This window comes from Aureobasidium melanogenum (genome assembly GCF_000721775.1).
Source record: "Aureobasidium melanogenum CBS 110374 unplaced genomic scaffold scaffold_2, whole genome shotgun sequence".
NCBI lineage: Eukaryota > Fungi > Ascomycota > Dothideomycetes > Dothideales > Saccotheciaceae > Aureobasidium > Aureobasidium melanogenum.
In genome coordinates this window covers 315,558-340,375 of record NW_024470054.1, presented here as the reverse complement: position 1 = coordinate 340,375, position 24,818 = coordinate 315,558, and the positions used below count along the sequence as shown (strand labels likewise).

The 24,818-nt window shown below is 49.4% G+C and overlaps 13 protein-coding genes across 13 annotated transcripts; 8 read left to right on the top strand and 5 right to left on the bottom strand.

Annotated features, from left to right (window-relative positions):
* Nucleotides 1-56: 56 nt before the first annotated feature.
* Nucleotides 57-1,623, top strand: M437DRAFT_11757 (Peroxin-3; the record flags this gene model as incomplete). Its single annotated transcript, XM_041018627.1, has 3 exons — nucleotides 57-214; nucleotides 272-618; nucleotides 674-1,623. Coding segments are annotated over 3 exons (1,455 nt in total), but the record flags the coding sequence as incomplete, so codon positions are not given.
* A 372-nt stretch (nucleotides 1,624-1,995) lies between these two features.
* Nucleotides 1,996-2,673, top strand: M437DRAFT_18184 (uncharacterized protein; the record flags this gene model as incomplete). Its single annotated transcript, XM_041018942.1, has 1 exon — nucleotides 1,996-2,673. A coding segment is annotated over one exon (678 nt), but the record flags the coding sequence as incomplete, so codon positions are not given.
* A 1,090-nt stretch (nucleotides 2,674-3,763) lies between these two features.
* On the bottom strand, nucleotides 3,764-4,246 carry M437DRAFT_80798 (uncharacterized protein; the record flags this gene model as incomplete). Its single annotated transcript, XM_041027422.1, has 1 exon — nucleotides 3,764-4,246. The coding sequence occupies one exon, from the start codon at nucleotides 4,244-4,246 to the stop codon at nucleotides 3,764-3,766; it is 483 nt and encodes a 160-aa protein (XP_040883326.1).
* A 1,061-nt stretch (nucleotides 4,247-5,307) lies between these two features.
* On the top strand, nucleotides 5,308-5,802 carry M437DRAFT_62518 (uncharacterized protein; the record flags this gene model as incomplete). The annotated part of the gene is made up of 1 exon (XM_041024100.1): nucleotides 5,308-5,802. One exon carries the CDS (start codon nucleotides 5,308-5,310, stop codon nucleotides 5,800-5,802), a length of 495 nt encoding a protein of 164 aa, XP_040883325.1.
* An 813-nt stretch (nucleotides 5,803-6,615) lies between these two features.
* Nucleotides 6,616-7,065, top strand: M437DRAFT_80796 (uncharacterized protein; the record flags this gene model as incomplete). Its single annotated transcript, XM_041027421.1, has 1 exon — nucleotides 6,616-7,065. One exon carries the CDS (start codon nucleotides 6,616-6,618, stop codon nucleotides 7,063-7,065), a length of 450 nt encoding a protein of 149 aa, XP_040883324.1.
* A 47-nt stretch (nucleotides 7,066-7,112) lies between these two features.
* M437DRAFT_71895 (DNA-binding protein) lies at nucleotides 7,113-7,799 on the bottom strand (the record flags this gene model as incomplete). Its single annotated transcript, XM_041025754.1, has 1 exon — nucleotides 7,113-7,799. The coding sequence occupies one exon, from the start codon at nucleotides 7,797-7,799 to the stop codon at nucleotides 7,113-7,115; it is 687 nt and encodes a 228-aa protein (XP_040883323.1).
* A 322-nt stretch (nucleotides 7,800-8,121) lies between these two features.
* On the top strand, nucleotides 8,122-11,254 carry M437DRAFT_39234 (importin beta-5 subunit; the record flags this gene model as incomplete). Its single annotated transcript, XM_041019969.1, has 2 exons — nucleotides 8,122-10,709; nucleotides 10,759-11,254. 2 exons carry the CDS (start codon nucleotides 8,122-8,124, stop codon nucleotides 11,252-11,254), a joined length of 3,084 nt encoding a protein of 1,027 aa, XP_040883322.1.
* Nucleotides 11,255-11,678: 424 nt separating this feature from the next.
* M437DRAFT_71893 (aspartic endopeptidase Pep1) lies at nucleotides 11,679-12,896 on the bottom strand (the record flags this gene model as incomplete). The annotated part of the gene is made up of 1 exon (XM_041025753.1): nucleotides 11,679-12,896. The coding sequence occupies one exon, from the start codon at nucleotides 12,894-12,896 to the stop codon at nucleotides 11,679-11,681; it is 1,218 nt and encodes a 405-aa protein (XP_040883321.1).
* A 1,565-nt stretch (nucleotides 12,897-14,461) lies between these two features.
* M437DRAFT_80792 (alcohol oxidase) lies at nucleotides 14,462-16,160 on the top strand (the record flags this gene model as incomplete). Its single annotated transcript, XM_041027420.1, has 5 exons — nucleotides 14,462-14,773; nucleotides 14,824-14,894; nucleotides 14,953-15,011; nucleotides 15,076-15,657; nucleotides 15,724-16,160. The coding sequence occupies 5 exons, from the start codon at nucleotides 14,462-14,464 to the stop codon at nucleotides 16,158-16,160; spliced, it is 1,461 nt and encodes a 486-aa protein (XP_040883320.1).
* An 863-nt stretch (nucleotides 16,161-17,023) lies between these two features.
* On the bottom strand, nucleotides 17,024-18,333 carry M437DRAFT_39873 (ISP domain-containing protein; the record flags this gene model as incomplete). The annotated part of the gene is made up of 2 exons (XM_041020091.1): nucleotides 17,024-17,432; nucleotides 17,489-18,333. 2 exons carry the CDS (start codon nucleotides 18,331-18,333, stop codon nucleotides 17,024-17,026), a joined length of 1,254 nt encoding a protein of 417 aa, XP_040883319.1.
* Nucleotides 18,334-18,995: 662 nt separating this feature from the next.
* Nucleotides 18,996-20,571, bottom strand: M437DRAFT_80790 (FAD-linked oxidoreductase; the record flags this gene model as incomplete). The annotated part of the gene is made up of 3 exons (XM_041027419.1): nucleotides 18,996-19,614; nucleotides 19,663-19,721; nucleotides 19,771-20,571. 3 exons carry the CDS (start codon nucleotides 20,569-20,571, stop codon nucleotides 18,996-18,998), a joined length of 1,479 nt encoding a protein of 492 aa, XP_040883318.1.
* Nucleotides 20,572-21,093: 522 nt separating this feature from the next.
* On the top strand, nucleotides 21,094-22,871 carry M437DRAFT_39156 (delta-1-pyrroline-5-carboxylate dehydrogenase 1; the record flags this gene model as incomplete). Its single annotated transcript, XM_041019955.1, has 2 exons — nucleotides 21,094-21,698; nucleotides 21,749-22,871. 2 exons carry the CDS (start codon nucleotides 21,094-21,096, stop codon nucleotides 22,869-22,871), a joined length of 1,728 nt encoding a protein of 575 aa, XP_040883317.1.
* A 460-nt stretch (nucleotides 22,872-23,331) lies between these two features.
* On the top strand, nucleotides 23,332-24,697 carry M437DRAFT_62511 (oxygen oxidoreductase; the record flags this gene model as incomplete). The annotated part of the gene is made up of 2 exons (XM_041024099.1): nucleotides 23,332-23,535; nucleotides 23,585-24,697. The coding sequence occupies 2 exons, from the start codon at nucleotides 23,332-23,334 to the stop codon at nucleotides 24,695-24,697; spliced, it is 1,317 nt and encodes a 438-aa protein (XP_040883316.1).
* Between the last annotated feature and the right edge of the window lie 121 nt (nucleotides 24,698-24,818).

Below are 24,818 nucleotides of genomic sequence, written 5' to 3'. Positions count from 1 at the left end.
AATCATTGTGGGTTTGTAGCAGCAATTAAGCAGCAGACGAATACACCGATGCTGCCATGTTAGAAGGGACGCGCCGGTGGTTCAGGCGCAATCGCACCAGGTTCGCCATTGGAGCAGGCACGCTAGGGCTGGTCTATCTAGCCGGTCAATATGCCTGGAGCAAATGGTTAGAGGCGCGCCAGCGCATGGCCGACGAGAGGATCTCCAGAGAGAAGTAAAGACGACTTCTTCAGAGTCGTGGCTTGCAAACACGAGGCTGACAGCGTGACAGCCTCCGTCGCCGCTTCGAACAGAACCAGGAGGACTGCACCTACACCGTGCTAGCCTTGCTCCCTACAATTCGAGAAGAAATCATAGGCGCTCTGCCCGTCGAAGATATTACAAATGAACTGCAACGCCAGCGATCAGAGAAGCTGGCAAGAAGTACAGGCCCATCAGAAGCAGCTTCCTCTGAATTCCCCTCGGCTCCTCCCAGCACAACCGACGACTCTGCCAGCATCGCTAGCTTCCAGACTGGCAGCTACATTCATGCTAGTCAGATGGCCGATAGTCAGGATGCCAAGTCACTGTTGAAGAAGAAATCAAAGGCACAACTCTGGAATGACATGAAGATCAGCTGTGAGTCTTGTTTCGATTTCAGTGCCCATCAACGCCACTGACAAAATCTTGACAGCTATCACAAGAGCTCTGACTCTGCTGTATACCCTTTCTCTCTTGACTCTCCTCACTCGCATCCAGTTGAACCTGCTAGGTCGTCGTACGTACCTCTCTTCTGTCGTCTCGCTCGCCAACCCGCCGAACCCCTCCGACTCGACTCGCATCTCCCTAGAGAACAATGATGACGACAATTATGATAATGTCTACGGCAACGACTTCGAGACAAATCGCAAATACTTGACATTCAGCTGGTGGTTATTGCACAAAGGCACCAAAGACATTGTCGACAAGGTCACCGCTGCTGTCAAGGACGTCTTCGGTCCCATCAACCCTCGCGAGGATATGACTCTCGAACGTTTGAGCGAGCTCATTCTCGAAGTCCGTAAGAAGGTAGAGGGCGCCACTGAGGCCGAACGTCGCGAACACAGGTGGCTGTCATACATGCTTCCTCCTCGTGATCAAGAGGATCATGTCTTGTCAGAATCTGGTATTGATGCCATGTCTACATCGCCCTCACCTCAAGAGATGTCGCAAGATCCCATGCACGCGGCCAGCTCGACTTCTTCGAACGCTTCCCTTCGCAGATTGCTTGACGAGACATCAGATCTCATTGACTCGCCGACATTCACCCACGTCTTCACCCAAGTCCTCAACGCCACCTTCTCCCACCTGATCGACTACCGCGTGGCAACTGAAGCCTTCAAGATCAGCCCTCCAGCACCTGACTCTCTGTCACGCATCACCGAGATCAGCGACAAGAAGTGCAAGTTTGCTCAGACTCTTGCTGTCTTCTGTCGTCAAGCCCATGTCATCGCCGCTGGAAGTAGCGAGCCCGATGATCTTGTCGCCGCCGAATCTGTCGGCTCTCAAGTCAACGAGTACCTTGGTGCTATCGATCAGGTCAAGGATCTCGAGGCATTTGCTGCTGTTATTTACTCCAGCAACTTCGAGTTCGAGACTGCCGAACGACAGGCAGAAGAAGTCAAGTATGCAGCTCCTGCTAGTCAAATCATTGCACCTGCAACACCAGCACCAACTCAACCTGTAGAGACACCTGCACAGGCTTCTGCAGGTGCCTTGTCTGTTGAGGAAATGGATAATGTGTGGAATCGAAGCCAGGCTGAAGGCCGGTCGGCACCCAATGCCCCGACCTACAGTGAAGTGGTCCAAGCTCCCGCACCCGAATCGTCATCCTCACAACATCCCGAAGCACAAGAGTCACAAACAGCCGAGGAAGACACACAACTCACAGAAGAACAACAAGTCACAGAGCAACCACCACCAGAGCAACCAAAAACCTACGCAATGGCCGCAGCAGCAGCGACGACTATTCCTCCTCTCACTCTAATTGTCGCCACCACAGCCAAAAATGGCATCGGCAAAAATGGAACTCTGCCTTGGCCAATGCTGAAGAAGGAAATGGCCTACTTCGCTCGCGTCACCAAGCGCGTCCCTGGAGCAGCTTCCATGCCCGACACCTCCATGCTCGCCGAGACTTCGTCACAACTCTCTGATTCTTCTGAAGTTGCAGCATCAGCAAACATCCAACCACCCCAAAATGTCGTCGTCATGGGTCGCAAGACCTGGGAAAGCATTCCACCTAAATTCCGACCTTTACCGCAGAGAACCAATGTAGTCATCTCGAGATCGGAGAAACTTGAGGGCGTTGGTGAAGATGTTGTTGTGGGTGATAGTATCTCGTCTGCTCTTTCTACCCTCACTGCAAAGGCCAAGGAAGGTCAGGCGGCGCCTTTGGGTCGTGTCTTTGTTATCGGCGGAGGTGCTATCTACAAGCAAGCCTTGGAGATGGAGCAAGCAAAGAGTATTTTGCTCACTAGAGTCGAAGGCGAGTGGGACTGTGACACAGACTTCCCTATCGATGTCGACGCCGAACAAGGCTGGACAAGACGGCAGAAGGGAGACTTGGACGAGTTCGCCGGTGAAGATGTGCAAGAGGTCCAGGAGGAGGAGGTCAAGGGCGACAAGGTCAAATACGAGTTTAGACTTTACGAGCGGGTGTAAGGCCAAGCCACTCTTGAGGATCTGTTTACTATATGCATGATGAAATCGCTTTGGTTTTCTTGGTGTTCCGATATACAAGCTCATACACATGTCGAATTGCTGTTTCTTTTGGTTCTCGCTGTTCGTAAACCGTGACACTGGTCAAGATTCCATATGACTAGAACATGCATGAGGCGAGATAGAAAACCTGTACGGAATTGCATGTCGCAGAATCCCAGCGTAAGTAACCTCGTCAAATCGGCAATATCTTGGTTGATTTCGAAGCTAGGTTCTTCCTTTCACTCAGGTTCAGGTCGCTTCCTTGGCCATGGTGATGTAAACGCAAGACATCAGCTTGTTTGCGAGCAGACGCATCTTCTGAGTCGGTCTTCTATAAGTTTATTGACAGGACTCTGTCATCCCGACCCAGCTCGACACTATCAACAAGACATTGCTCGCTGTCTGAGACAGCATGTCAATAAAGCTATGGTCTGTCTTCGTGATACATCTCACTGTATCTCTTGGGAGAAGCGAGACCAGGATTGCTCTTTCCCTTTCTTTGAACTTCCGCGATGATGAAAGAACCAAGCGGAAAGCAAGAACAACCACGTTTGAGGCATATCTCACTCGGTTAAATTATGGCTTCATCCACTCGAGGATCGGAAAACCTCTCAAGCCATGTCTCATGCACTCCTGTCTCGACATGACTCGATTTCATCATCTCTTTGTGCCGCCTCTAAGTGTCTGAGACAGGGAACAAAAAACATCGATCGAGGATGTCTTTGGCTTTATGCAAAAATAGCACTCAGATGAGACTTCTGCTTCTTTATTCTCATCCTCGAGTCATCACTATGAACATCTGGAGATCATGATAAATAGATCAACAGACCTTCTCAATACACCAATTTGCATACACTCTCATTCTTGCTCTTACACCTTCTTTGCTGCTGGGCTCAGCGATCACTACCAGAATCTGAAAACGAATACACTTGTCTTCAATCATCATTCCTGCCTCCACTCCGCGGTCATGAGTGTCTACCCACGAGCATGTCCAATGCTCGTGGCCAGAAAACTCTCTAAGCAGATAGAATCTCATTGCCATACCTCATCGGGTTATCGTATACCAGTGTACATCAACCTCAGTAACCGTTCCTACGGTTACAGTTTGACGATCCCAAGCAGTGATAGTAACTCTGCTCGCATCCCAATTCCCAGGCGCTGGCGTTACCATCTGCTCCGTGTCTGGATGTCCATCTTGCAAATCCTTCAAGACTCCGCTGTTCTCCTTGAACGCATCCGTGTCACGCTTGAGGACAACCGCAATGTATATCCACGTAATGATGAATGCGAGCATAAAAGCCCCCATGCAAGCGAAGAAAGAATCAGGAGGATCGTCTCCATCCTTGAACTTGGATTTGGTAGGTTCAGTGGTAGTGTTGGCGAGTGTTCCAGCAGCCTCGCCTATATCGATAGTTGTGGGTTGATCGGTGGGCTGTAGGCGATTAGGACGTTCGAGAGGTCTTGAAGGAGGGACGTTTCTTGATGGTTGGAGGGGTGTAGTATCATCATGCTCATCCCATGAGTACATCTCGAAGCATATGCTGGTGCAGTGGTGGCTTCGCTTGATGGAGGTATTGCAGTATGCGTAGGGTATGCTGGGGGTTGTTCGGGCTCAGTCATCTCGGGCACTGGTGCGAAAAGATCTTAGATGCTCAGAGGAAATTAAAGGAATTGACAATTCATGTGAACTGGTCCTTCTTATACTCTCGTACGACGGAAGATAGAAGCATGCTTTTGTGGTCAGGTCATGTTGGAACGCGACCGATGAAATTTACACAATATTCAAGGAGTTCGTCCAAAGCTTCGAGAAAGCCCAAGGCCGCCCAGCGCTTGGTATCTGCTCGTATGACCGAAACAAGAAGCTGCTGGCCCGAAGGTTGCTTCCTAGTTTGACATAAGCTTCATATAGCCGGTGCTTGGAGAGAGGAGAAGACCTCGGACTGAAGAGTTAACTCGATCAGCAACAACAGCAACAAAAACGTTATCCTGCTACTTCTTCATTTTCATTTCCAAATTCATAATCTGCCGCTTGTATTACAAGTTGACGCAACCAAGCATCAGCGCGATGGAAATCACGAGCCTTGTTTTTGCTTGCGTGTTCTTCTTCCTGATCGTTGAGCCAGAGAGAGGGTGGAAAAGTTGGTGTATTAGCAGCGAGGAATGGATCGAAGAACTTGCAACAACTGTTGGGAGCAGGGGGGAGGCGCATGCTCTGGCAAGCACATCGTGTTCAGCACCTACCTTAGTAGAGGCTCCTGGACAAGGCACCGCGTGGCCGATTCCTCAACCGGGCACGTACGCTATATTGAATCGCCGCCTCACCAAAATAGGCGATATTACATACGAGCAACATTGATAGAGGAAAATCCAGAAGAGAGGCAGCTCCATGTACCTTTTGAGTCGCTTGGCGTGTTCTGTATACTTGCTCAAAAAGCAGCAGCAGAAAATCAAGTTCAATATTCGTTTTGTTCATGTGCTGTTTGTCCCAGCAACCATAAGGATACTACTCGACGGGTCTGTAGGCTGTAAAAATCCATGTCCCATTTATTTTCACATCCTCTTCGACGATCATATCGACGGCAACCCAACATGACTATCAGAAGACAAGTCAAACCTGATGAAAAGACGTCGATACATGCAACCGACACGACAGTCTCGGGACCGGAAGACAGCTCACGATCCAATTCAGATGTCGATGCTCAACCCAGAAAGAAGAGTCCATCCGGGAAACGGCCCATAAAGAAGACTCCATCTAAGGAGAAGCGCAGCAAATCTTCCAAGTTGGAGCAGCCAAGTCGCGACACGATTGAAGTTGAAGTTGAGGACATCTTGGGCTTTGCCGCTCTAATAACCATTCTTGTCGCCATTCTGGCCTACGTCGTCCACGGAAAATACTGCGATATTTCGAGCACCAAGTGGCAATCGCTTTGCACAGGAACAGCTCCAAAGGGACCTATAACCATGACGATTGATCGACCAGGCACCTGGACTTGGCTCGAAGGCCGACTCACCACGCACGCTTATTTGACTGCCACCAAGACTGTTTGCCCGGGGCACTGTGACCGGATAACGAGTCCGCCTTAGTGTTGTTTACAGGGGCAAGGCTCACTACTATCTTGCAGTCTCTTCCCGAAGGCTAGTATGGTCACATCTTGGAGTGCTCTCGGCCGTATTGCTGCGAGAAGGAGAGAGGTAGTTTTGTGATACAAGGGTCGCTTTAGGCGAGGTAATGTAATGGTAAATCTGATGGAGATAGCACCAGGTTTTAGGAACGAGTATTTCCGCTGTCGTTAAGCGAGACCAGTATATCTGCTCAAACATCCGCAACGAAAAAAATACAATCGAAAACTTCAACTCCTTTTCTTTGTCGTTTGCTGCTCGTGGAACATATCAAGCCAGACTGCATGTCTACCAGGATTGGTAATCGCATATGGTCGGGATGTCCTGGAAAGGGCGAGGATGTTGAGATTCTGATCAGGCGATTAATGGAAGAAAATTGTGGATGAGATACTGAGAAATGACCAGACGAATCAGTCGGATGCGGTGTTGACGATGAGATGGTGGATATGTGGCAGTCCACCGCTTGAGGATTCAAAGTGGTTACTCGCATTGCTCGGACTGGGAGTGTTCATCGGAGCTTGATTTGAGGTCCTTGGTGCCTTGGAATGATGTTTACGAAAGACTTTGATGAAGTGTGTTATGTGGGGTTGATATGGCATGATCAGGTCATGTTCACGGCCTTGCTTGTTCGTCGAAAGCCAATTGACGCTTAGGCAGCTCGAGTGTGTGCCCTTTTGAATACTCCAGCTTGAGTCCTGTATTCTTCCCTTGTTCATATCACCTCTGACAAAATCACATTCAATCGATTATTCAAGAAACTTCGCGAGAAGTACAGCAATGTCCAACAACACCAACCCTTGCGGCTATATGCTGTTTCTTCTGTGCTTCGGGGCCTTCGGCCTGAACTTTCTGTTCGCCGTATTTACATTGGTTCTCACCAACGACAACAACCATATGTTGATGGACGCAACGATTGATTATGGCAGAAATACAAGGACTTTCCGAGTGGCATCCTGTGATGTTGGCACTTGCGAGAAAGAGAAAATCTTTTGGAAGACAGTTGTTATGCCAGTTTCGACAGTCACCGAAACAGCAACTGTTTATGTGCCAGGTCACGATAGTGCTACACGACCAGCGACAGCCGAGATGGAGGATGTTGAACCAACGACGCTCGTGCCGCAAATCCTGCCGACAGAGGGTATCAAGGAGCCTGAGAGAAAGAAGTTTTCCATCAGAGGAATGAGGAACGGACATGTTGATGTCAATAAGCCAGAGATGCAGATGTGAGGGGTGACTGCTGAATTCCAAGGGAGTGGGCATGGTAGCAAGGATTTTCAAGCAGGATCGAGCTTCGCTTTTGCTTCTTCAATCCAGGTCTCAAAGACCATGTCTCCGGCGGAAACGGCTCGCAAAGGAGTAGTACGACTGTTCTTCTTGGCAGCATCAGGGTTTTTGTTGCGGAGGTCGGGCTGAGCAGGAATCCAAGGTTGAGGATGACCAATTGGAGGACTTGTATTGTCACGCAATTCTATAGCGACAGTAAATGTACAGTTCTCGGGTAGAGGCTTCAGGGTGGAGCCACAAGATGACAGTCTGGTCATTGTTGCACGCATCTGCTCTTCTAGATCGACTCTGGGAAGGACGGCGACGGTCTCTCCATCGTCGGTGGTACGTGACATGGGAGTAAAGTGGTATTCCTTTGGGACAAAAGGGAAGCGGCTGAGATCAAAGACGAAGCGTTCGAGAGGTATGTCTTGTTGCGAGTAGATGACAACAGCTAGACGGTCTACGGTACCTTTCAGCAGCTCGGTTTGGACGGCGGCGACAGCGTCGTTGATCCATTGGCAGACTTTGGGGTGTCGAGACTGGCGGACGCTGTAATTGTACTTCTTGGCCGACAGGAAGGACTCGCGAGGGTAGATGTGGCGCTCATAGAGGATGGTGTGAATGGCGACGATCAGAAAGTCACTAAAGACGCCGACGAAGGTCTGGAAAGTGACGACTACATCAGTGTCATCCATGTTGATGGAGTGTCGATGAAAGTGGTGAAAAGGGTAAATTGATACGCGTTGGGAAGACGCGTCTTGGCTTATGGTCGCGTGTTGTGGGCAATCTTTGACGAGTCACGGCCAGCAAATCATCAATCGACAGCTGCTGCCCAACCTTGATTGCTGCTTGTTATATCAATTGACATCACACCAAGGCAGTTTCTGGGGCTGGGATCAAAGAAGATTGTACATGAACATAATCAACCTCTAGCGCCCCTCGCTGCGTGCCCCTCGATTCTCCCTTGCTACCCCGCGATACGCTAAAGCAAATCGCCTACCACGTCTCTACCACACCATGGAGCAGCAAATAGTCCAGCTCCTCCACGACACCCAGTCGCCCAACGATGCTCCTCGTCGCAACGCTGAGCTGCAGCTTCGCCAGCTCTACACGAACCCAACCTTTGCTCCCACCCTGATCGCCGTCGCTACACATCAATCCATCGACCTACCCACTCGCCAAGCTGCTCTGCTGTTCCTCAAGCAGTTTGTACAGCAAGTATGGTCTCCCCAGTTCGAAGAGTTCAAGGGCGAGATGCTCGTCTCTGTCGAAGACCGTGCAAACCTGAGACAAGCTCTACTTGACCTGGCCACCGATGCACACCAGGAGAGAAAGATCAAGAGTGCTGCTTCTATCGTTGTTAGCAAGATTGCTACTGCCGACTTTCCTGATGAATACCCGAACCTCCTTCCCACCCTATTACACATCATCAACAACGGCCAGGACGGTCAACTACATGGTGCCCTCAAGGTCCTGCAAGACTTGGTTGACGACTGCTTCAACGATGATCAATTCTTCAATGTCGCCCACCAGATCGTCTCGTCTGTCTTCGCTGTCGCAACCAGCTCACGCCCTACCATCCTTCGCGCTCTGGCTGTTTCCGTCTTCAGATCATGCTTCGATATGCTAGAAATGGTCTTGGAGGACCACAAGTCTGCTGTCAAGTCTTTTGCTGAAGAGACTCTCAACAACTGGTACCCCTTCTTCCTCGCTACTTTGAACATGCCCATCCCAGCCACTCCTGTCGAGCAAGAAGAGTCCCAAAACCCTGTCGCTGAGGAATATCGTGGCATTATCGCCCTCAAGTTGCAAGTCGTCAAGGTCTTGATGCGTATTCGTTCCATCTTCCCCTCGGTTCTGGCTCCCCAGGCTCCTGCTCTCTTTGCCGCAACATGGCAAGAGCTCAACAATCTACGCCAACCATATCATGAATCTTTCATCCTCCATGATCGCCAAGGTAGACTTGAAGATGCTGATGGTCTGCCGTTCACTCTGGATTTCCTGGTGCTCGAAGAGCTGGACTTTATGCAGGCTTGTCTTCGTGCAGCTCCTGTCCGAAAACAGCTCGAAGAGCAACTGCAATCTCAGTCAATGCCAGACACATGGATCACAGAGGTTATGAAGCTTACTGTGACGTATGCCCACATTACCACGGAAGAGGAAGGCTTGTGGGACATTGATCTCAACATCTTCCTTGCTGAGGAATCAAATGTCACTGCAAACTACACTCCTCGTACTGCTTGTGCTGACTTGGCCATCAAACTCGGCGAGTGGCAGAGTGCTGGTGCCATCGAGGGTCTGCTACATTACACCCGCGAGCTCTACTCGACTGACTCAAGCTGGAAGGCAAAGGAGTCTGCTCTTTTCATCCTCAACCAACTCTTGACTGACTTCTCTGATGCTGAGCGACCGATAGCTCCTGAAATTGCTAGTGCCTACATCGACTTTATCAGATATGCAATGCAGCAGGAACACGTCTTCCTTCGAGCTAGAGGTCACTTGACCGCTAGTAGTCTGGTCCGCACCGCTGACTCTGCTCTCGGAGCCGTGGCATCCTCGCTTATGGAACAATCACTGCATGCAATTACCAATGACCCCTCTGACGTGGTCAAGGTGTCTTGCATTCGTTCCATGCAAGCATATCTCACCGGCGTTACTTCTGCCAACAACGTCTCGATGCAGCCTGCCATCATCAGCGCTATTCATACATTCGTCACTGAGCTTGACTTCAGCGACATGGACGAGTCAGAGGATGTCATGATTGCCATTGTCGAGACATTGCGTGATGCCATTATGATTGACACTCGCATTTGTTTGACTGGCTCTGGTTTGGATGTCCTTTTCACCATTGCCAGTTGGTGCGCTGTCAACTACCAGATTTACATCCTCATTGCCGAGACATTTGAGGACATCTCGGAGACTCTGTCAGGTGCTGGTCCTGAGGTCTACACACAACTCTGTGCCAAGGTTTTGCCTTCGTTATCAGGAGCATTTGATGTTGCTAACCTCACTGATGAGAACTCCTTGACCAACCTTGCTGCAGATATGCTTTCTGATCTCGCAAAGAATGGCCCCTCACCACTACCTCAGGGCTTCATCGTCACCATCATGCCCAAGCTCACACGTCTTCTACTCGAATCTCCCGACGAAGAGTTGCTTAAGTCAGCAACCTCTGGCACTCGGTATATGCTGGAGAAAGACCCCGAACAAATGTTCAATTGGGCAAACCACGACGGTAAGAGTGGTCTCGAAGTCATTCTAGTCATCATCGACCGTCTTCTTGGTCCTTCTGTTGACGACAATGCCGCCGGTGAGGTCGGTGGTCTTGCTGCCGCCTTGGTCGAGAAGGCTGGGTCCGAAAGACTTGGTCCATACTTGGCACAATTGCTGAGCGCTGTCGCCCACAGACTCAGCACTGCCACACAGACGCAGGTCATCCAGAGTCTGATTCTTGTATTTGCAAGACTATCTTTGCTTTCGGCCAGAGAGGTTGTTGACTTCCTTGCTCAACTCGCTATCGGCGAAGAGAGCGGTCTGCAAGTCGTTCTAACCAAGTGGCTTGAGAACTCCATCAACTTTGCCGGTTATGATGAGATCAGACAGAAGTAAGTTTTCAGTATCCGTTTGCACGAATAATGGCTAATCATTACCTAGCATCATCGCTCTCTCCCGCCTTTACGACCTTCACGACCCCCGCCTCGACACTGTTCAGGTAAAGGGCGACATGATCATGCCTACATCTACGCGCATCATGACTAGGAGCCGTGCCCGTGCCAACCCCGACCAATATACCATCATCCCCGCCCCTCTCAAGATCGTCAAGATCCTCGTCGATGAACTTCTAGCCAACAACGTTTCTCGTAGTGTTGAAACACTGGCTCCAGCCTCTGAGCTCGAAAAGGCAGAATCCGTCGGTAGTGGCGACTCGGATTGGGAAGACGACGATGGGTTCTTGGACTTGGGTACTGGTATGACTAAGGAGGCTTTGATGGGCATGGTTGCGGATGATATGCCTAGCAGAAGCAGAGATGATGAGACTCAAGGATATCTGCTCCAGTGGTTTGCTACCAAGGCACGGGAAGATGGCTTTGGGCAGGTGTTTGGACAGTTAACTACTGACGAACAGGAAAAGTTGAGGTCTATGGCGTGAGTGGACGAGATGAAGCAAAAGCGTCGATCCGAGCAGACAGGTACATATCCAGGATGGAAGAAAAATCGTAATATCATGAATCATTGACCAGAAATGTTCCCAAATATGCCGATATGAAGCTCAATGTAAGCAATGTATGATACTCCGATGTGTATGCTCTGTTAAAACCGAACATCCAACACGTTCTATGCGGTCTATGTCCAATAAACTCCAGACCCCTTATCTCCTCTATTCCATATATGTGCGAGCCCAGTTGGAGGCTGTCCTGCAGCCTCCTCCCATCATATTGACATCTAAACCTTTTCCATGCAAACCCGAAGCAGCGCCCTTTTCCCATCTGACTAACACCAGATCCATCCCTAAAAGCCAACCCCCACAAATCGAAAACCACAACTCTCCCGGAAAAAAAGAAAAACAAATTCGTTCATGACAGATTCTTAGCAGCAAAGCCCAACTGCGGTGTGGACGACATTTGCGAGAAGACCACAAACTGGCTTTTCATGAATATATCTCCCAAGATGCAGAAACCAATTCCAGTATCGTTCTGCATACCTCCATAACACCAGTTGTTGCCTAGGTTTGCAAAGTTGATGTAGGAGCCAGGGACTGCAAACTTGTTGCCTCCGATGACGGCGTTGAAAGTTGGCATGGCGGCATTGCAGGGAAAAATCCAGGCGCTTTCGTAGGAGGAGTAGGTTGCGCCTTTGACTTGAGCGTAGTAGGCAGAGACGACGTCGGAAGGCAAGAGCATCAAAGTGGTACCGGTGTCAGCGACGCAAGAGATGGTCTTTGAAACTTTGGCACCGCTGCCGATTGCGTAGCCTCCAGCGTTAAATTGCCAGAATCCATTGTTGGAGTTTAGGTTTACGTAGGTGATGCTGCCTGTATACTTTGTACTGTCGATATAGCCAAAGCCGTAGCTGCCCGGTGCGCCGTGTCTCAAGTCTGCGGTAAAGACTTGTTTGGCCAGGTGAGGACGCACGGTATCGAAGAAAGTGGTTTGTTTGTTTGGAGACACGGTGTTCAGGGAACTCATTGCTAGGCCCAGGATGCCATCGCTGTCTTGTTGCGAGGTCAGGCCTGAGGAGACGGAGGTTGCGGCCTCCACTGCTTGAGAGGTTGCGGTTACGCTGCCGACGACCACTTTGTCGGCGTAGACTTTACCGCTTGCGCCTGTGCCGTCGCCGTAGACGATATTCCAAGACTGGCCGGACATGATGTTTGCGTTGTTAGGGCTGTAGTAGTCGTGTCCAGAGCGTTGAGCGGAAGGCTGCAAGCTCGAGTAGACCCAGAGATCTGAGCTGCCGGTATCAAAGTCCAGGTTCAAGGTCTTGCCTCCCACAGTGACAGGGCAGAGATACATGGTATCGCTGGGTTCTGGCTTGTTGGCGACTGAGCCTGATGCCATTGCTAAAGCTGCTGCTTTTCTGACAGCGGTTGGTGCTGATGCTCCTGCTTTTGCATACTTTGCGTATACATTTAGGAGCTTTTGGGCAGGAGGTTTGGCTGTTACGTTAGTGTTGAGGATCTGATTGAGGGTGAAAGTGGCTTTTCCTTTGATGTCGTCGATCAATGTCACAGGCTGGGCCAGAGCCAAGCTGTATAGTGCCGTTGAAGCAATGAAGATCTGAGGAAAGTGCATCTTTGTAATGATAGTCGTCGTGGTATACACTGCTTCGAAGTAGATTGATATTCTGCCATTTTCGGCATGGCATTCATCTCAACTTAAATACTTACCAAACCCTTCATACAGACAAATAAATTTCTTCGTAGTAGCAAGAATTTGATACTGAACCAAGAAGACGTTGTGCCCTGGGCCGTCATGCGCCGTTGAGAATGTTTTAAACACCACGCGCTCCCATTACTTACCGAAATCAGTCGGTCTCAGATCTCTGCCAAGCAGTGCTGGAAATACGGCTCGGCTGTGTAGCCGTATGTCTTGCCTTGTCAAATCGTTCCTCGTTACCCTTGGTATAGCGTCATAAGCGTTCCAGGGCATACCATCCCTGGGAGGTTTTTTCCACCGACGTCGCGGATGTTTCACCTTCTTTTGCAGCATGTCATTTCGGTTTTGTGCCATGCATTATTTGGAACTTCGGAAGTGAGATTTTGGCGTTTTCACTTTTTGGGCATGCCGCCGACTTGTAGCTCTTCATAACAGGTCGTGGTATAACATGTATTGAACCTTGGAGTCAACCCTGGCGATGGGCCGTTTTGCGCGACGCGGTCCGACTATAACGACGGCTTGCCGTGTGCAGAAAAACTCTTCGATGTCGTCTTGACGTTCTGATATTCCCAAATTCGGATCAAAGGCATTTCGGGAGTAGGACAAGGATGACAATCACTGCAGAGGGTTGGATTGAGGTCGGGTCGATGTAAGTTCATCATTGTCTGGGCCGGCTTGGCGGAGGTGACCTTTTGTCTCTAGATCTTTGGGATTCCACAAACCCTAAGCCGTGTATAATTTGAATGAAAGAGACAGATACACACTCTATCTTACTTACCCCCAGATCCAGAGAGATAGAGTTGTGGATCACTCTGTATAGCTGGGGAGAATTGAGGTGCTGCTCGTCGGAAGGTTGGCTAGTGCTTACATAAGAAGAGACTTGGTCAAAGCTTCCTCTGGTTTGTAGCACTTCCCAAACCTTCGGAATCCTACTCCTCCAGCTAGTCAGAGGGCTTTCCAAATGTTTTTACGTATTGAAATTCTAGACGCGATACTAATGTAACAAGTATGATATGATTGTCTATCCTCGGTCCGGTCAAACGAGGTCGATATCAGAGTAGGAAATGTGGCTTCAGATGGGTCTTGGAACAACATGCATGAGAAGGATTGTGATCAACATGCACACCACTGCGCTCGCCGTGTCAGATATACAATCTTGACAGCGACGCGCGAGCAACAGCTTACGGTAAGGATTCGAGGGATCTGAAAAAGGTAGAAGATCTCACCACGTTCTTGCCAAACGCGACGCCAAAGAGGGGTCGAGGCTTGGACATGCATCTCCAGATTGCATCGTCTGCCCTTCTGCACGCCGCCGGCGCCTGACGAAGTGATACGAAGCGACAAAGGAGACAACAGTTCCTACGCCAATGCTGCTATCCTTGTAGCCAAGCATGAGCTATCCACAGCTCTCTTGCCGCTGCCATGTATAAAGTCGCTGTGCTCTTCGCTCGAGGAACGACACAGATCAACCAACCATCAAGATGACAGCCACCACTGATACTAATGGTCAAGGCGGGGGCTTGTATGGTATCTACAATGCTACCGAGTCCCTCCCAGCACTTGCTGCCTGCGCTCGGGGCTTCCTATCAGAAAACTACGACTTCATTGTCATCGGCGGTGGTACGGCTGGTCTTGCTGTAGCTGCCCGTTTGACAGAAGATCCTGAAGTCGTCGTTGGAGTACTCGAGGTCGGCAAGTCAAGACTTGATGATCCTCTCGTGGATAGTCCTGCTGCTTTCGTACAAATGTTAGGCAATCCTGAATATGATCATTGTTTCAAATCAGTACCGCAGGTGAGATCCGTCATGAGTGAAACTTGTGCCTCTGTTAACATGAATCCCAGCAACGTGGCATTGAACATCACTTGAGCAGAGGAAAAGCTCTTGGAGGCTCGAGTGCCATCAACTATATGATGTTAGCAATTTCGCATCTTACTTTGATATGTATAATGTATGTATACTGATTGGATCAGGTACGTTCGAGGATCTGATGCAGACTACGATGACTGGGCAACTCTCGTCGGAGATTCTGGTTGGTCTTCGAAGGCTCTCAAACCGTATATGCGCAAGCATGAAACACTTGAACCGATGTGGAGGCACGATCAACTCACCACAAATCTTGGAACTTTCTGGTATTGGTGATCCTGAAATCCTCAAACAGGCTGGCGTTGAGTGTAAGGTTGAGCTTCCTGGCGTCGGCAGGAATCTTCAGGATCATGCTGTTACTGTCCTTGGTCTGGAGCTCAAGCCTGGTAATATCACTTCCGACATTATGGGCGACCCAGACACGATGGAAGCAGCCACACGCGCTTACGTCGAGCATCAACGAGGACCGCTGACCTCCGTAAGTGGCACACAAGGTTTCCTTCCCTACAAGGCTGTCGTCTCCCCCGACAATCTCGAAAAGACCGTCAAGAGCATTCGTGAGAAGCAGAGTGCCTCCGACACCACACCCTTCTACAAACAGCAGCTGAACCAAGTGATTGCGCATCTTGAAAGCGACAAGTCTGCAAATTTGCAGTATATTCTGATACCCGCTGGAGCAGACTATACTGCAGAGGGCCTCCGCACGCAGAAAGTGTGGCCTCCACCTGATAACACAAGGAATCACCGCATGGTCTTAGGTCCGGCTCTGCAGTATCCTGTTTCTCGGGGCTCGTGCCATATCAAGAGTGCTGGTAAGCCGTGCAACCCAGCGAATGACTGCTAAGTAAGATCTCCATTGCTGATAAGTCGTGCCACAGACCCATCAGTTCACCCAATTATTGATCCTGCATACCTAAAACATCCCGCCGACGTTGCAGTCCTTGCAGCCGGCCTCCATTTTATGCACAAAACAACCAAGACCAAGCACCTTGCTCCACTAATTCAGAGTCGTACCTACCCAGCCGCATCGAGAGATCTTGACAAGGCTGCAGACCGTGAAGAAGCCGTCAAAGATTGGGTCATGGGCGAGTATCATCTCATCGGTACCTGCGCAATGGGAGAAGTTGTGGATAGCAGGCTCAGGGTCAAGGATGTTCAAGGGTTGAGAGTGGTTGATGCAAGTGTGTTCCCGAACCACGTCAGCGGGAATATCTGCAGCAGTGTATATACTGTGGCAGAGAAGGCTGCTGATCTCATCAAAGAGGACTGGGGTATCGCAATCGATGCGCCGGACATTGCCAAGGTGAAGCTGTGAGGGCTATTGTTGAATGTTGGAGTTTGGTATGGCTTTCCAGATGAGTAATTCAAATGAGTAGTTCAAAAACAGATAGCTCTGTGCTGAGAGAAGTGCGAGTTCTACCTAAAAAGTCTGGTCATTGGTTATGAGGTCTAGATCACATATCGCATTGGCGCAATTGCTCACAAACAAAAGTCATTGGCAACATAACAAGTCAACTACAACAAGCCCGACATCAACTCACAAATCATTTTTCCAACTCGACTGACGAACCAGCGAAACAAATCCCCGCTGTTGAGGCTCAGTCGTATAGAGCCTATCAGCGGGGAGAAAGCCACCAGATACACTAGTTTCGTTTTGAGCGAAAGGAGCCATAAGTGGCTCTCAAGGTCCGACTCTGAGAGTCGAACCAGAGACCTTCCAGCGGAGGTCGCCAGCAATTCGTTGCTGGCGCATGACCGCTGGGCCAACCACCGCCTGGCGATAAAGCGATGGTTGATTGATGGAAGAGAGGCGACGGTGTTGGTATATAAGGTGTGTAGTAAGTGTCAATCTGATCTTTCTTCATGCTTGGTTGTCGGACTATAGTATCGTCTCGTGGTTTCCATCCTCCTTGAATCAGATCTATCTTGCCTATGTTTATTCTCGCGCTGGTCCCGTCGTCATTTGGACGAAATCTTGCAACGAGGCATTGCAGCCGGGGGAAAGTGATGAACGATCAGGAAGCTCTTGCCATTGTGAGATTCACATGCTTTCTCATGTAAAAACACTTGAGATACAAGAACAACTGAATTCGGCAAGCAACTGGCAATTCTGACGGTCTGATATATTGCAGCCAGACGATACACAAGAATCCCTATACCCTCCATCATTCTCTCAAATTACCAAACCAAAGCCTCTTTCTTCTCACCACAGCTGATCCCCTCGCAAATCAAAATGTCATCCTTACTCACCTCATCATCAGCTTCTCTCCTCGCTGGCCAAATCTGTCTTCCCTCTTGTTGCTCCCTCCTAAAGTGAGCCGTGATAACCTCCCGCACAGTTTGCTGGAAAAACAATGGTGCCTTTTCGTACTTCGGATGCAATTGCCCGTTCACAAATACACCAATGTTGAGGTTTTTCTGCGCTTGGTCGCAAAGCACTTTGTCTTCTGCCATCACGCGAGCGTACATAGAACTGATGAGTTTGAAATCTTCCTCGGAAGAGTGCTTGTTGCGGTAGATCTCATAGTTCATGGTTGACTTCAGAGGACCGCTGGGCAGGAACTTCTGGATCATGATGAAGTGTGGTCTTTTCTGCGTGTCAGCGTTGGGTGTCCCGTGGTCAATGTTGGTAGAGTAACTTACGAGGCGGTCATGGAAGTATTTGGAAAGTAGTATGTACTGTGCACACCTAAGCCCTTGGCTGCTTGCTCTGGAGTAGAAATACAGTGATGCTGTATATGGCCATCCTTGAGATCAGAATCGAAAGTTTCGAGATTAATGAAATCAGGGATGTCCGGGTGGGTCGTAGGACAATGATAGCACTCATTGAAGTTGTCGGCTAGAATCTTCCAATTAAATTCTCCTTCCAGCTCATAAGTATGGTCGAGTTCGTAGTTGTCAAAATCAATGTCTTTGTATCTTTCTTGCTTGTCGACATCGGCAAAGTGTTCTTCCCAAGGCACTTCTGGCACTTCTTTTGCGTCCATGTTGATCCAGATGAAACCGTTAATGTCGACTTTGACGTGGATGCGGAAAAGACTGTTTTGCTCTTTCTGATAACCTTCGAGATTCTGGTACCCTGGTGCTTTGGCAAGGTTGCCGTTCAGACCGTACGACCAGCCATGATATCTGCAGGCGAAGATCTTGGCATTGCCTTCCTTCTTCTCAACTACAGGATAAGCACGATGTCTGCATACGTTGTGAAAGGCGTTGACCGCTCCAGTACGATCGCGGTTGATGATAACATCGTACCCAGCAATGTTGAAGCGAAGGAAATCTCCAGCATTCTTGATGCGCGAGGCATGGGTCATGAATAGCCATCTACGAGTAAAGATAGCTCGTCGCTCAAACTCGTACATCTCCGGTGAAGTGTACCATGCAGCCGGCAAGGCTCGAACTGGAGATTGCTTTGCTGGTAGGGCGTCTTCGACTTTCGCAGATGACGCTTTGTCACCTCCAAAGCCGAAATAGTTCAGATAAGAAGTCATGATTGATGGTTGACGCGTGTGAGCGTTACTACACAAAGGTGAGTGGGAACGAAGTATTGGAAAGTATTTGCAGTAGAGAGTGGTAGATTGGTCAGATTTCCTGCTCAAAAGACCTTAAGTACAGTCCGCATCGCTCAAGTCGGCATTGCTTATCTTCAACGACTCGTTGGTCATGCAACCTCTCTACCAAGCATTTCGTCAACTACAGGATCTGGATCTAGGTGCAATGAGGGATATCACTTCTTGTATAGGAAAAGACAAACAGAACATTCGCAATACTGTATCACAAGATGAAGTAACGGAGGAAGGAATGATGAAAATCGCACGAGGTGATTGGTACAGGCGCCTACGCTAACTTTCTCACATCTTATCACCATGTGTCGGCAGAAACTCCAAAGGCGGGGTATGGTTCGAGAACGATGGCTTTGGGTGATGACTGATAGCAAGGCGCCTGCACTAGCTCGAAGCTCTCCGCAGCTGCCGTTGCAGAACTCAGACGTACCCAATGTTGACCTGAACCAGATAACGTCCGCGGCAATCCCGATCATTCAATGACACAGAGGAAAACACAAACACCTTAAGACTTTTATTGGAGAGCGATGTCACTGGACTGCAGTTGAGAAGATTGTATTAAGTCGTGATATGAATGCAACGTTTCAAAGTCAACTTCTATTCAGAACTCTCGATCTCAGCTCGCGCAATATCGCAAAAGCAGTGTCTTGGGTTCTAGCAGCAGCATCCTTGTTCTCCTCTGCTCGTCTCAAGATGTACAGGAGACAATCACGCAAAGATCCCCAAGCAGTATACTTATAAACGCCAAGACGAGGATGCATGGTTGCAGTGTCCACCTCTGTTAGATGTCTGAGCAAATCCTCCTTCCTCGCCTGCTCAATCCTTCTGACAAGGTCCATAGACACCTCATCAGCCATACCCATCAACTGCGCAAACGTCATACCACAGACCTGAGGCTTGAATCTGTCGTTTTGCTTCGAGGTGATGCAAGTGCTGGTGTATAGGTCAAAGGCTTGTCGGACACTTTTTGCGTTGTGAGTTGCTAGCATGACATCGGCTTTCCAGGCTGCACCGCTCCCTTCTCGCAACAGGAAACGGACAGTATCATCATAAGCTTCGTCAGTCTGTTGTTTGGAGATGTGAAGAGATTGTCTGTCGAGTTCAGTGTGAAGATATGCGCCTCGCACCATCTTGATCCCGAGTATATAGCCATGCTTGATTGAGTGATCTAGATGCAATCTGAGTTTGTCGGCACTTGAATTGAGATACCTATTCAAAGTCAGTATCGACATTTGTCAAAAGGTGCGTGCAACTGACATTTGATAAGTGTTCAACACCAGAGCTCTTGGCGAAGTGTTAAAGCGACGCATGATTTGCTAAGATATAAGTCATTCGAGTCATTGGACGAGTACTAACAAGACTCACAAGAGCGGCACAATCGATCGCCCTTTGGTAGGTGGACGACTCGGCATCGATCAAAACTCGTACTTTTCGAGCTTCAGCTGCTTTGCATATCCTTTCCACCTGCAAAGTATAGTACTGCATCTCAGAAGCATAGAGATTATTCGCCTCTCCGAGATTGTGGGATTTGCAAGTAGCCGAGAAGTCCGACAAGAACTTCGCGGCTGCTGCACCTGCGCCTGTGAACCTCAGACCGATGTAGTCGCCAGGCTCCGCCATTTGCACAGATTCGAGATTGTTGTTGACCCATTCCTCACACTGAACGTCTCCAATCACCGAGCCTACGTGAGAATCTGTAGTAGGCTGAGCCTCACGAGCATTCGCCAATACAATTCCCGTGAAGCCAACGCGACGAAGCTCTTGGGTTTTGGTCCGAATCTCATCTTTACGGAAGCCAATGCAGAAGTTGTCGTATAATAATCTTCTGAAGGTCCATCGCAAAGGACTGACAGATTCGATGATGCCAACGTGCTCTTTGGTCAAGCGAATGAGAGAAGCCAGTAATTTCGCCGGAAGCGCCGTGGCCGAGAGAACTACAAGCGATCGCAAGAGAGTGGTTGTTGGTAAGGCTTGAAGAGTTCGTCGAAAAGAGGTGCTGGGAACATGCGAAACATCTTGCCGTTTGGACGTCACAGAAGTGTAGCCGCGGCAACGATACCGAAGACGTGTCTGGCTGATTGGAATTCTGGATGCATCGTAGGAAGACAATGGTATAGACCTAGTGCTGAATTTCAGAATGTGTTGAGATGTAGTTGTTGCTTGCATGGTTTGTGTCTTGTCATAGAATCACAAGATGCAGACTCTCCCGACACTGAAATCTTCGAGGTTGATACATTTGAATATGTCGCGTTGGCTTCCCCAAAATCGCTAAAACAACCAGTCAGAAGGGTGTATAGGAGCGAGACTGGACTACTGTTCACCGTGGTCGGGTGACCTCCGATTTGGAACAAGAAAGAAGGTGGTCTGTCGTGAGTTCAGGAGCAGAGGTTAGCGTAAGCGCGGAAACCCTGCCGAGTTCCCCACTCTGCGCCTTCTCCGTCATCAGCTCCAGGAGCTCACACCCTCCAAATGTCGGCGAACTTTCATGAGTTGATAAGACATATCGGTAGCACAATCCGAAGGCTAGCGGAAGCGCCTGCGGTCTATCGCCATGTCATTGACTGTGAGCGAGAGCCTAGCGGCGAGGTTGAACTTTTCCTCACAAGTTCCCTCCAAGCTATCACCCTTCTCCCGAGCCAAACACGACAACTAGAAACAACCTTGCTGCTTTGAAGACATTTCTTGACAATGCGTTCTGTTTTACGCTTACAAACACTTCCATGGAATCATGTCCGACCATCCATCCGTATAGCTTCCTTAAAGGCTGGTATAGCCACAAGCGGCCACTTCAAGCTGCCGAACGCTCGCAACGAGGAGAATCTGCATTACGCAAAGTCTTCTCCAGAGAGAGCAAGGCTCGACGAAGCCTTGCGGACATTGCGCTCCAAACTTCCTATGCATGTGCCGCTTCACGTCTCCGGAATTTCAAGAACAACAAGCCAATCTCTCACATCAACTATACCCTCGGAACATGCTCGAGAATTCGCAAAGTCTAGTGCCGCAAGTGTTGAAGACGTCCGGAATGCAATTGCGTCCGCGCTCGAGGCCAAGAAGTCGTGGCAAAAGACTCCGTTCGTGGATCGTGCTGCAATCTTCTTGAAGGCTGCAGAATTGGTAGCTGGCAAATACAGATATGAGTTGGTAGCGGCAACGATGCTGGGTCAAGGCAAGAACGCATGGCAGGCCGAGATCGACGCTGCCGCCGAACTTGCAGACTTCTTCCGATTCAATGTTTCATATGCCGAGGAAGTATACAACAAGCAGCCGACTTTGAACGCGCCTGGCAATTTTGGGTGAGGCTTGAGAAGTTGATTTTCGTGAGAACAACACTGACGCTATGCAGACGGACAGACTGGCGGCCCCTAGAGGGATTCGTGTATGCAGTGTCGCCATTCAACTTCACTGCTATTGGTGGTAACCTTGTATCCGGCCCAGCAATCATGGGCAACGTCGTACTGTGGAAGCCTTCACCCACAGGCGTCTATGCAAGCTGGCTGGTATATCAGATTCTTCTCGAAGCTGGTCTACCGCCTAACGTCATCCAATTTCTACCTGGTGATGCAGAGCTCATCACCAAAACTGTGTACGAACACAAGGAATTTTCAGCTCTCAACTTCACTGGATCCTCGGACGTGTTCCGAAGCTTGTACGGCAAAGCAGCAGAAGGCGTCGTCAACAAGAAGTATCGCGACATGCCTCGAATGGTAGGAGAGACATCTGGTAAGAACTTCCACCTGATCCATTCATCAGCCGACATAGGCAATGCTGTCAAACACACTGTTCGAGCTGCCTTTGAGTACTCTGGCCAGAAGTGCTCTGCTTGTTCTCGAGTCTACATTCCAGAAAGTAGAGCACAGGAGTTCCTCGAACAGATTAAGAAAGAGATGGAACCAATTAAAGTGGGCCCGCCCGAAGACTATGAAAACTTCTTGGGTCCAGTTATTCACAGAGGAGCATTTGACAAGATTACCAAGATTATAGACAAGGCCAATGGCGACAGCAGACTCCAAAAGGTCTTTGGCGGCTCTTATGATGGAAGCAAGGGTCATTTCATCCAGCCTTCGTTGTATGCCGCAAACACGCTTGACCATGAGCTATTTGATCAGGAGATCTTCGGCCCAGTACTCGTGGCGTATGTTTACCCTGACGAAGAGTTCGAGCGAGTCATGGCCAAGATCGATACGCAAGGAGGTGGATTTGCTCTGACCGGTGCAATCTTCGCGAATGATCGGGAAGTTCTCCGTCAAGCAGAAGACACACTACGATACTCGGCTGGCAACTTTTATCTCAACTGCAAGACTACAGGAGCCGTGATTGGCCATCAATCCTTCGGCGGAAGCAGAAGCAGTGGAACGAATGACAAGGCTGGAAGTGCGAAAGTTCTGATGCGCTTCACTTCCCCTAGAACCTTGAAGGAAGAGATGATTCCGCTACAGTCTGTACTTTATCCTAGCAATCTTGCTTGAGTTGAATAGAGAAATGTCACATCTGAAGTCCTTGAAATCTTAAAACCCTGTAATTCTAGCACTCCTGTCGACAGTATGAGAGCATCAACAACTTGAAACCACACAAGGGCCATGTCGTGGATTGCAAAGGCATACCTCCGAGATAAAATCTATCACAAGGCGGCTACGCTAGCCATCGGTAGTGCTTCCGAAGCCGTCATTATCTTTCGTGGTGGGGCGTGGGGTGCGGCTACGCTAACCGTCGCTGTCATCGGATCTGCTTGACAGGTTTTGCATCAGTTACAACACTTGAGACGGAAACACTAGCCGGTTTATCGTCGAACGGAGATAACTACCGGATTGAGCGCCTCGTTCGATGGATGAAAGCCGGGTCATAAATGCATGCCCATACATGTGGCATCAATGAAAAGCTTGAAGGTTACCTTCGATTCCATATCACCTTTCAATTGACCCTTTGCCAATGTCGAAGTTTGAATCCATTGTCATAGTCGGTGGGGGTGCTTGGGGTCTCTCTACTGCGCTCCATCTTCACGGAGCTGGGCACACAAATATCACCGTCTTTGAGACTGCTGATTCTATCCCATCTCGCTACTCCGCGGCCTACGATCTCAACAAGATCGTTCGCGCAGAATACGAAGAGAGCTTCTACACAGATCTTGCCCTTGTGAGTGAATACGAACACGTACTAATGGAGAGAGGCTGACGTTTTGAAGGAAGCAATCGAAGCCTGGAAAGATCCTTTGTTCGGTCCGTACTATCATGAGACTGGATACATTGTAGCAACTTCGGGAACCGCACCTGCAAAGGCGAAAAAGAGTTTGGACACCGCGCTTGCATCCGTTTCCAAGCATCCAGTTTTTGCTCCAGGTATCAAAGCATTAAACGATGCCGATGAGTTCAAGAAGTATGCCTGGCAGATCACAGGACCCCTCAAAGGGTTCACTGGATACTTCAACCGTTTGGCTGGATACGCTCACTCTGCAAATGCTTTGAAAGGCATTTTCCTGCATTGCGCATCCCTGGGTATTAAATTTGTCCTTGGTCAATCAGCTGGTACGGTCACAGAGCTTGTCTACGAAGGCCAAGGCAAGGATCGAAGATGCACTGGCGTACGCACAGCAGATGGCATCACACATCCCGCAGCAAGAACAATCGTAGCCTCTGGAGCTTGGGGGGCCTCACTGGTTTCAGGGATGGGCCGCTTCGTCACTGCACGCAGTTGGTCCGTCGCTCACGTACAACTCACCGAGCAAGAATGTGACTACCTGCGTGGCCTTCCCGTCATCAATGTTCGTGACCTCGGTTTCTTTTTCGAACCAGACCCCGCCACAAAGTTATTCAAGCTATGTCCTCTTGGTGCTGGATTCAGCAATACAGACAAGGAAGGCACGTCTCTACCGCCAATGGACAGAATACCACAGCCTCAAGACTTCATACCTGCTGAAGATGAGATCAAGCTGCGGAAGTTGTTGGCAGAGACATTTCCATGGATGGCAGATCGACCATTCGTTGACAAGAAATTGTGCTGGTTTGCCGACACCAGCGACTCTGAATACTGTATCGACTTTTTACCAGATACAAATGATTCCGTCGTTGTCTTATCTGGCGATTCTGGTCATGGATTCAAAATGATGCCAATCTTTGGCAAATGGGTGGTCGATTTACTTGACAATGGAAAGCAGAATATAGACAGATGGTGTTGGAAGACTAAGGATGAAAGAGGTCAGGATTGGGGTGATGCCGTGAGCTGGCGTATCGGAAAGTCGAGAGAGCTGAGTGAGTTGATTGACGAGGCCAGAAAAGGAGGCTTACAGGCGCGTTTGTAGTTAGTATACGTATGAAACCTCGACAATCCCTGCTTCAAATCTTGATTGTCGTTGCCATTGAACTGAAATTGGAAAGTTTCCATGAGATGAGCGCGAGTCCGTGTAGATGTGTAAAGCCAAA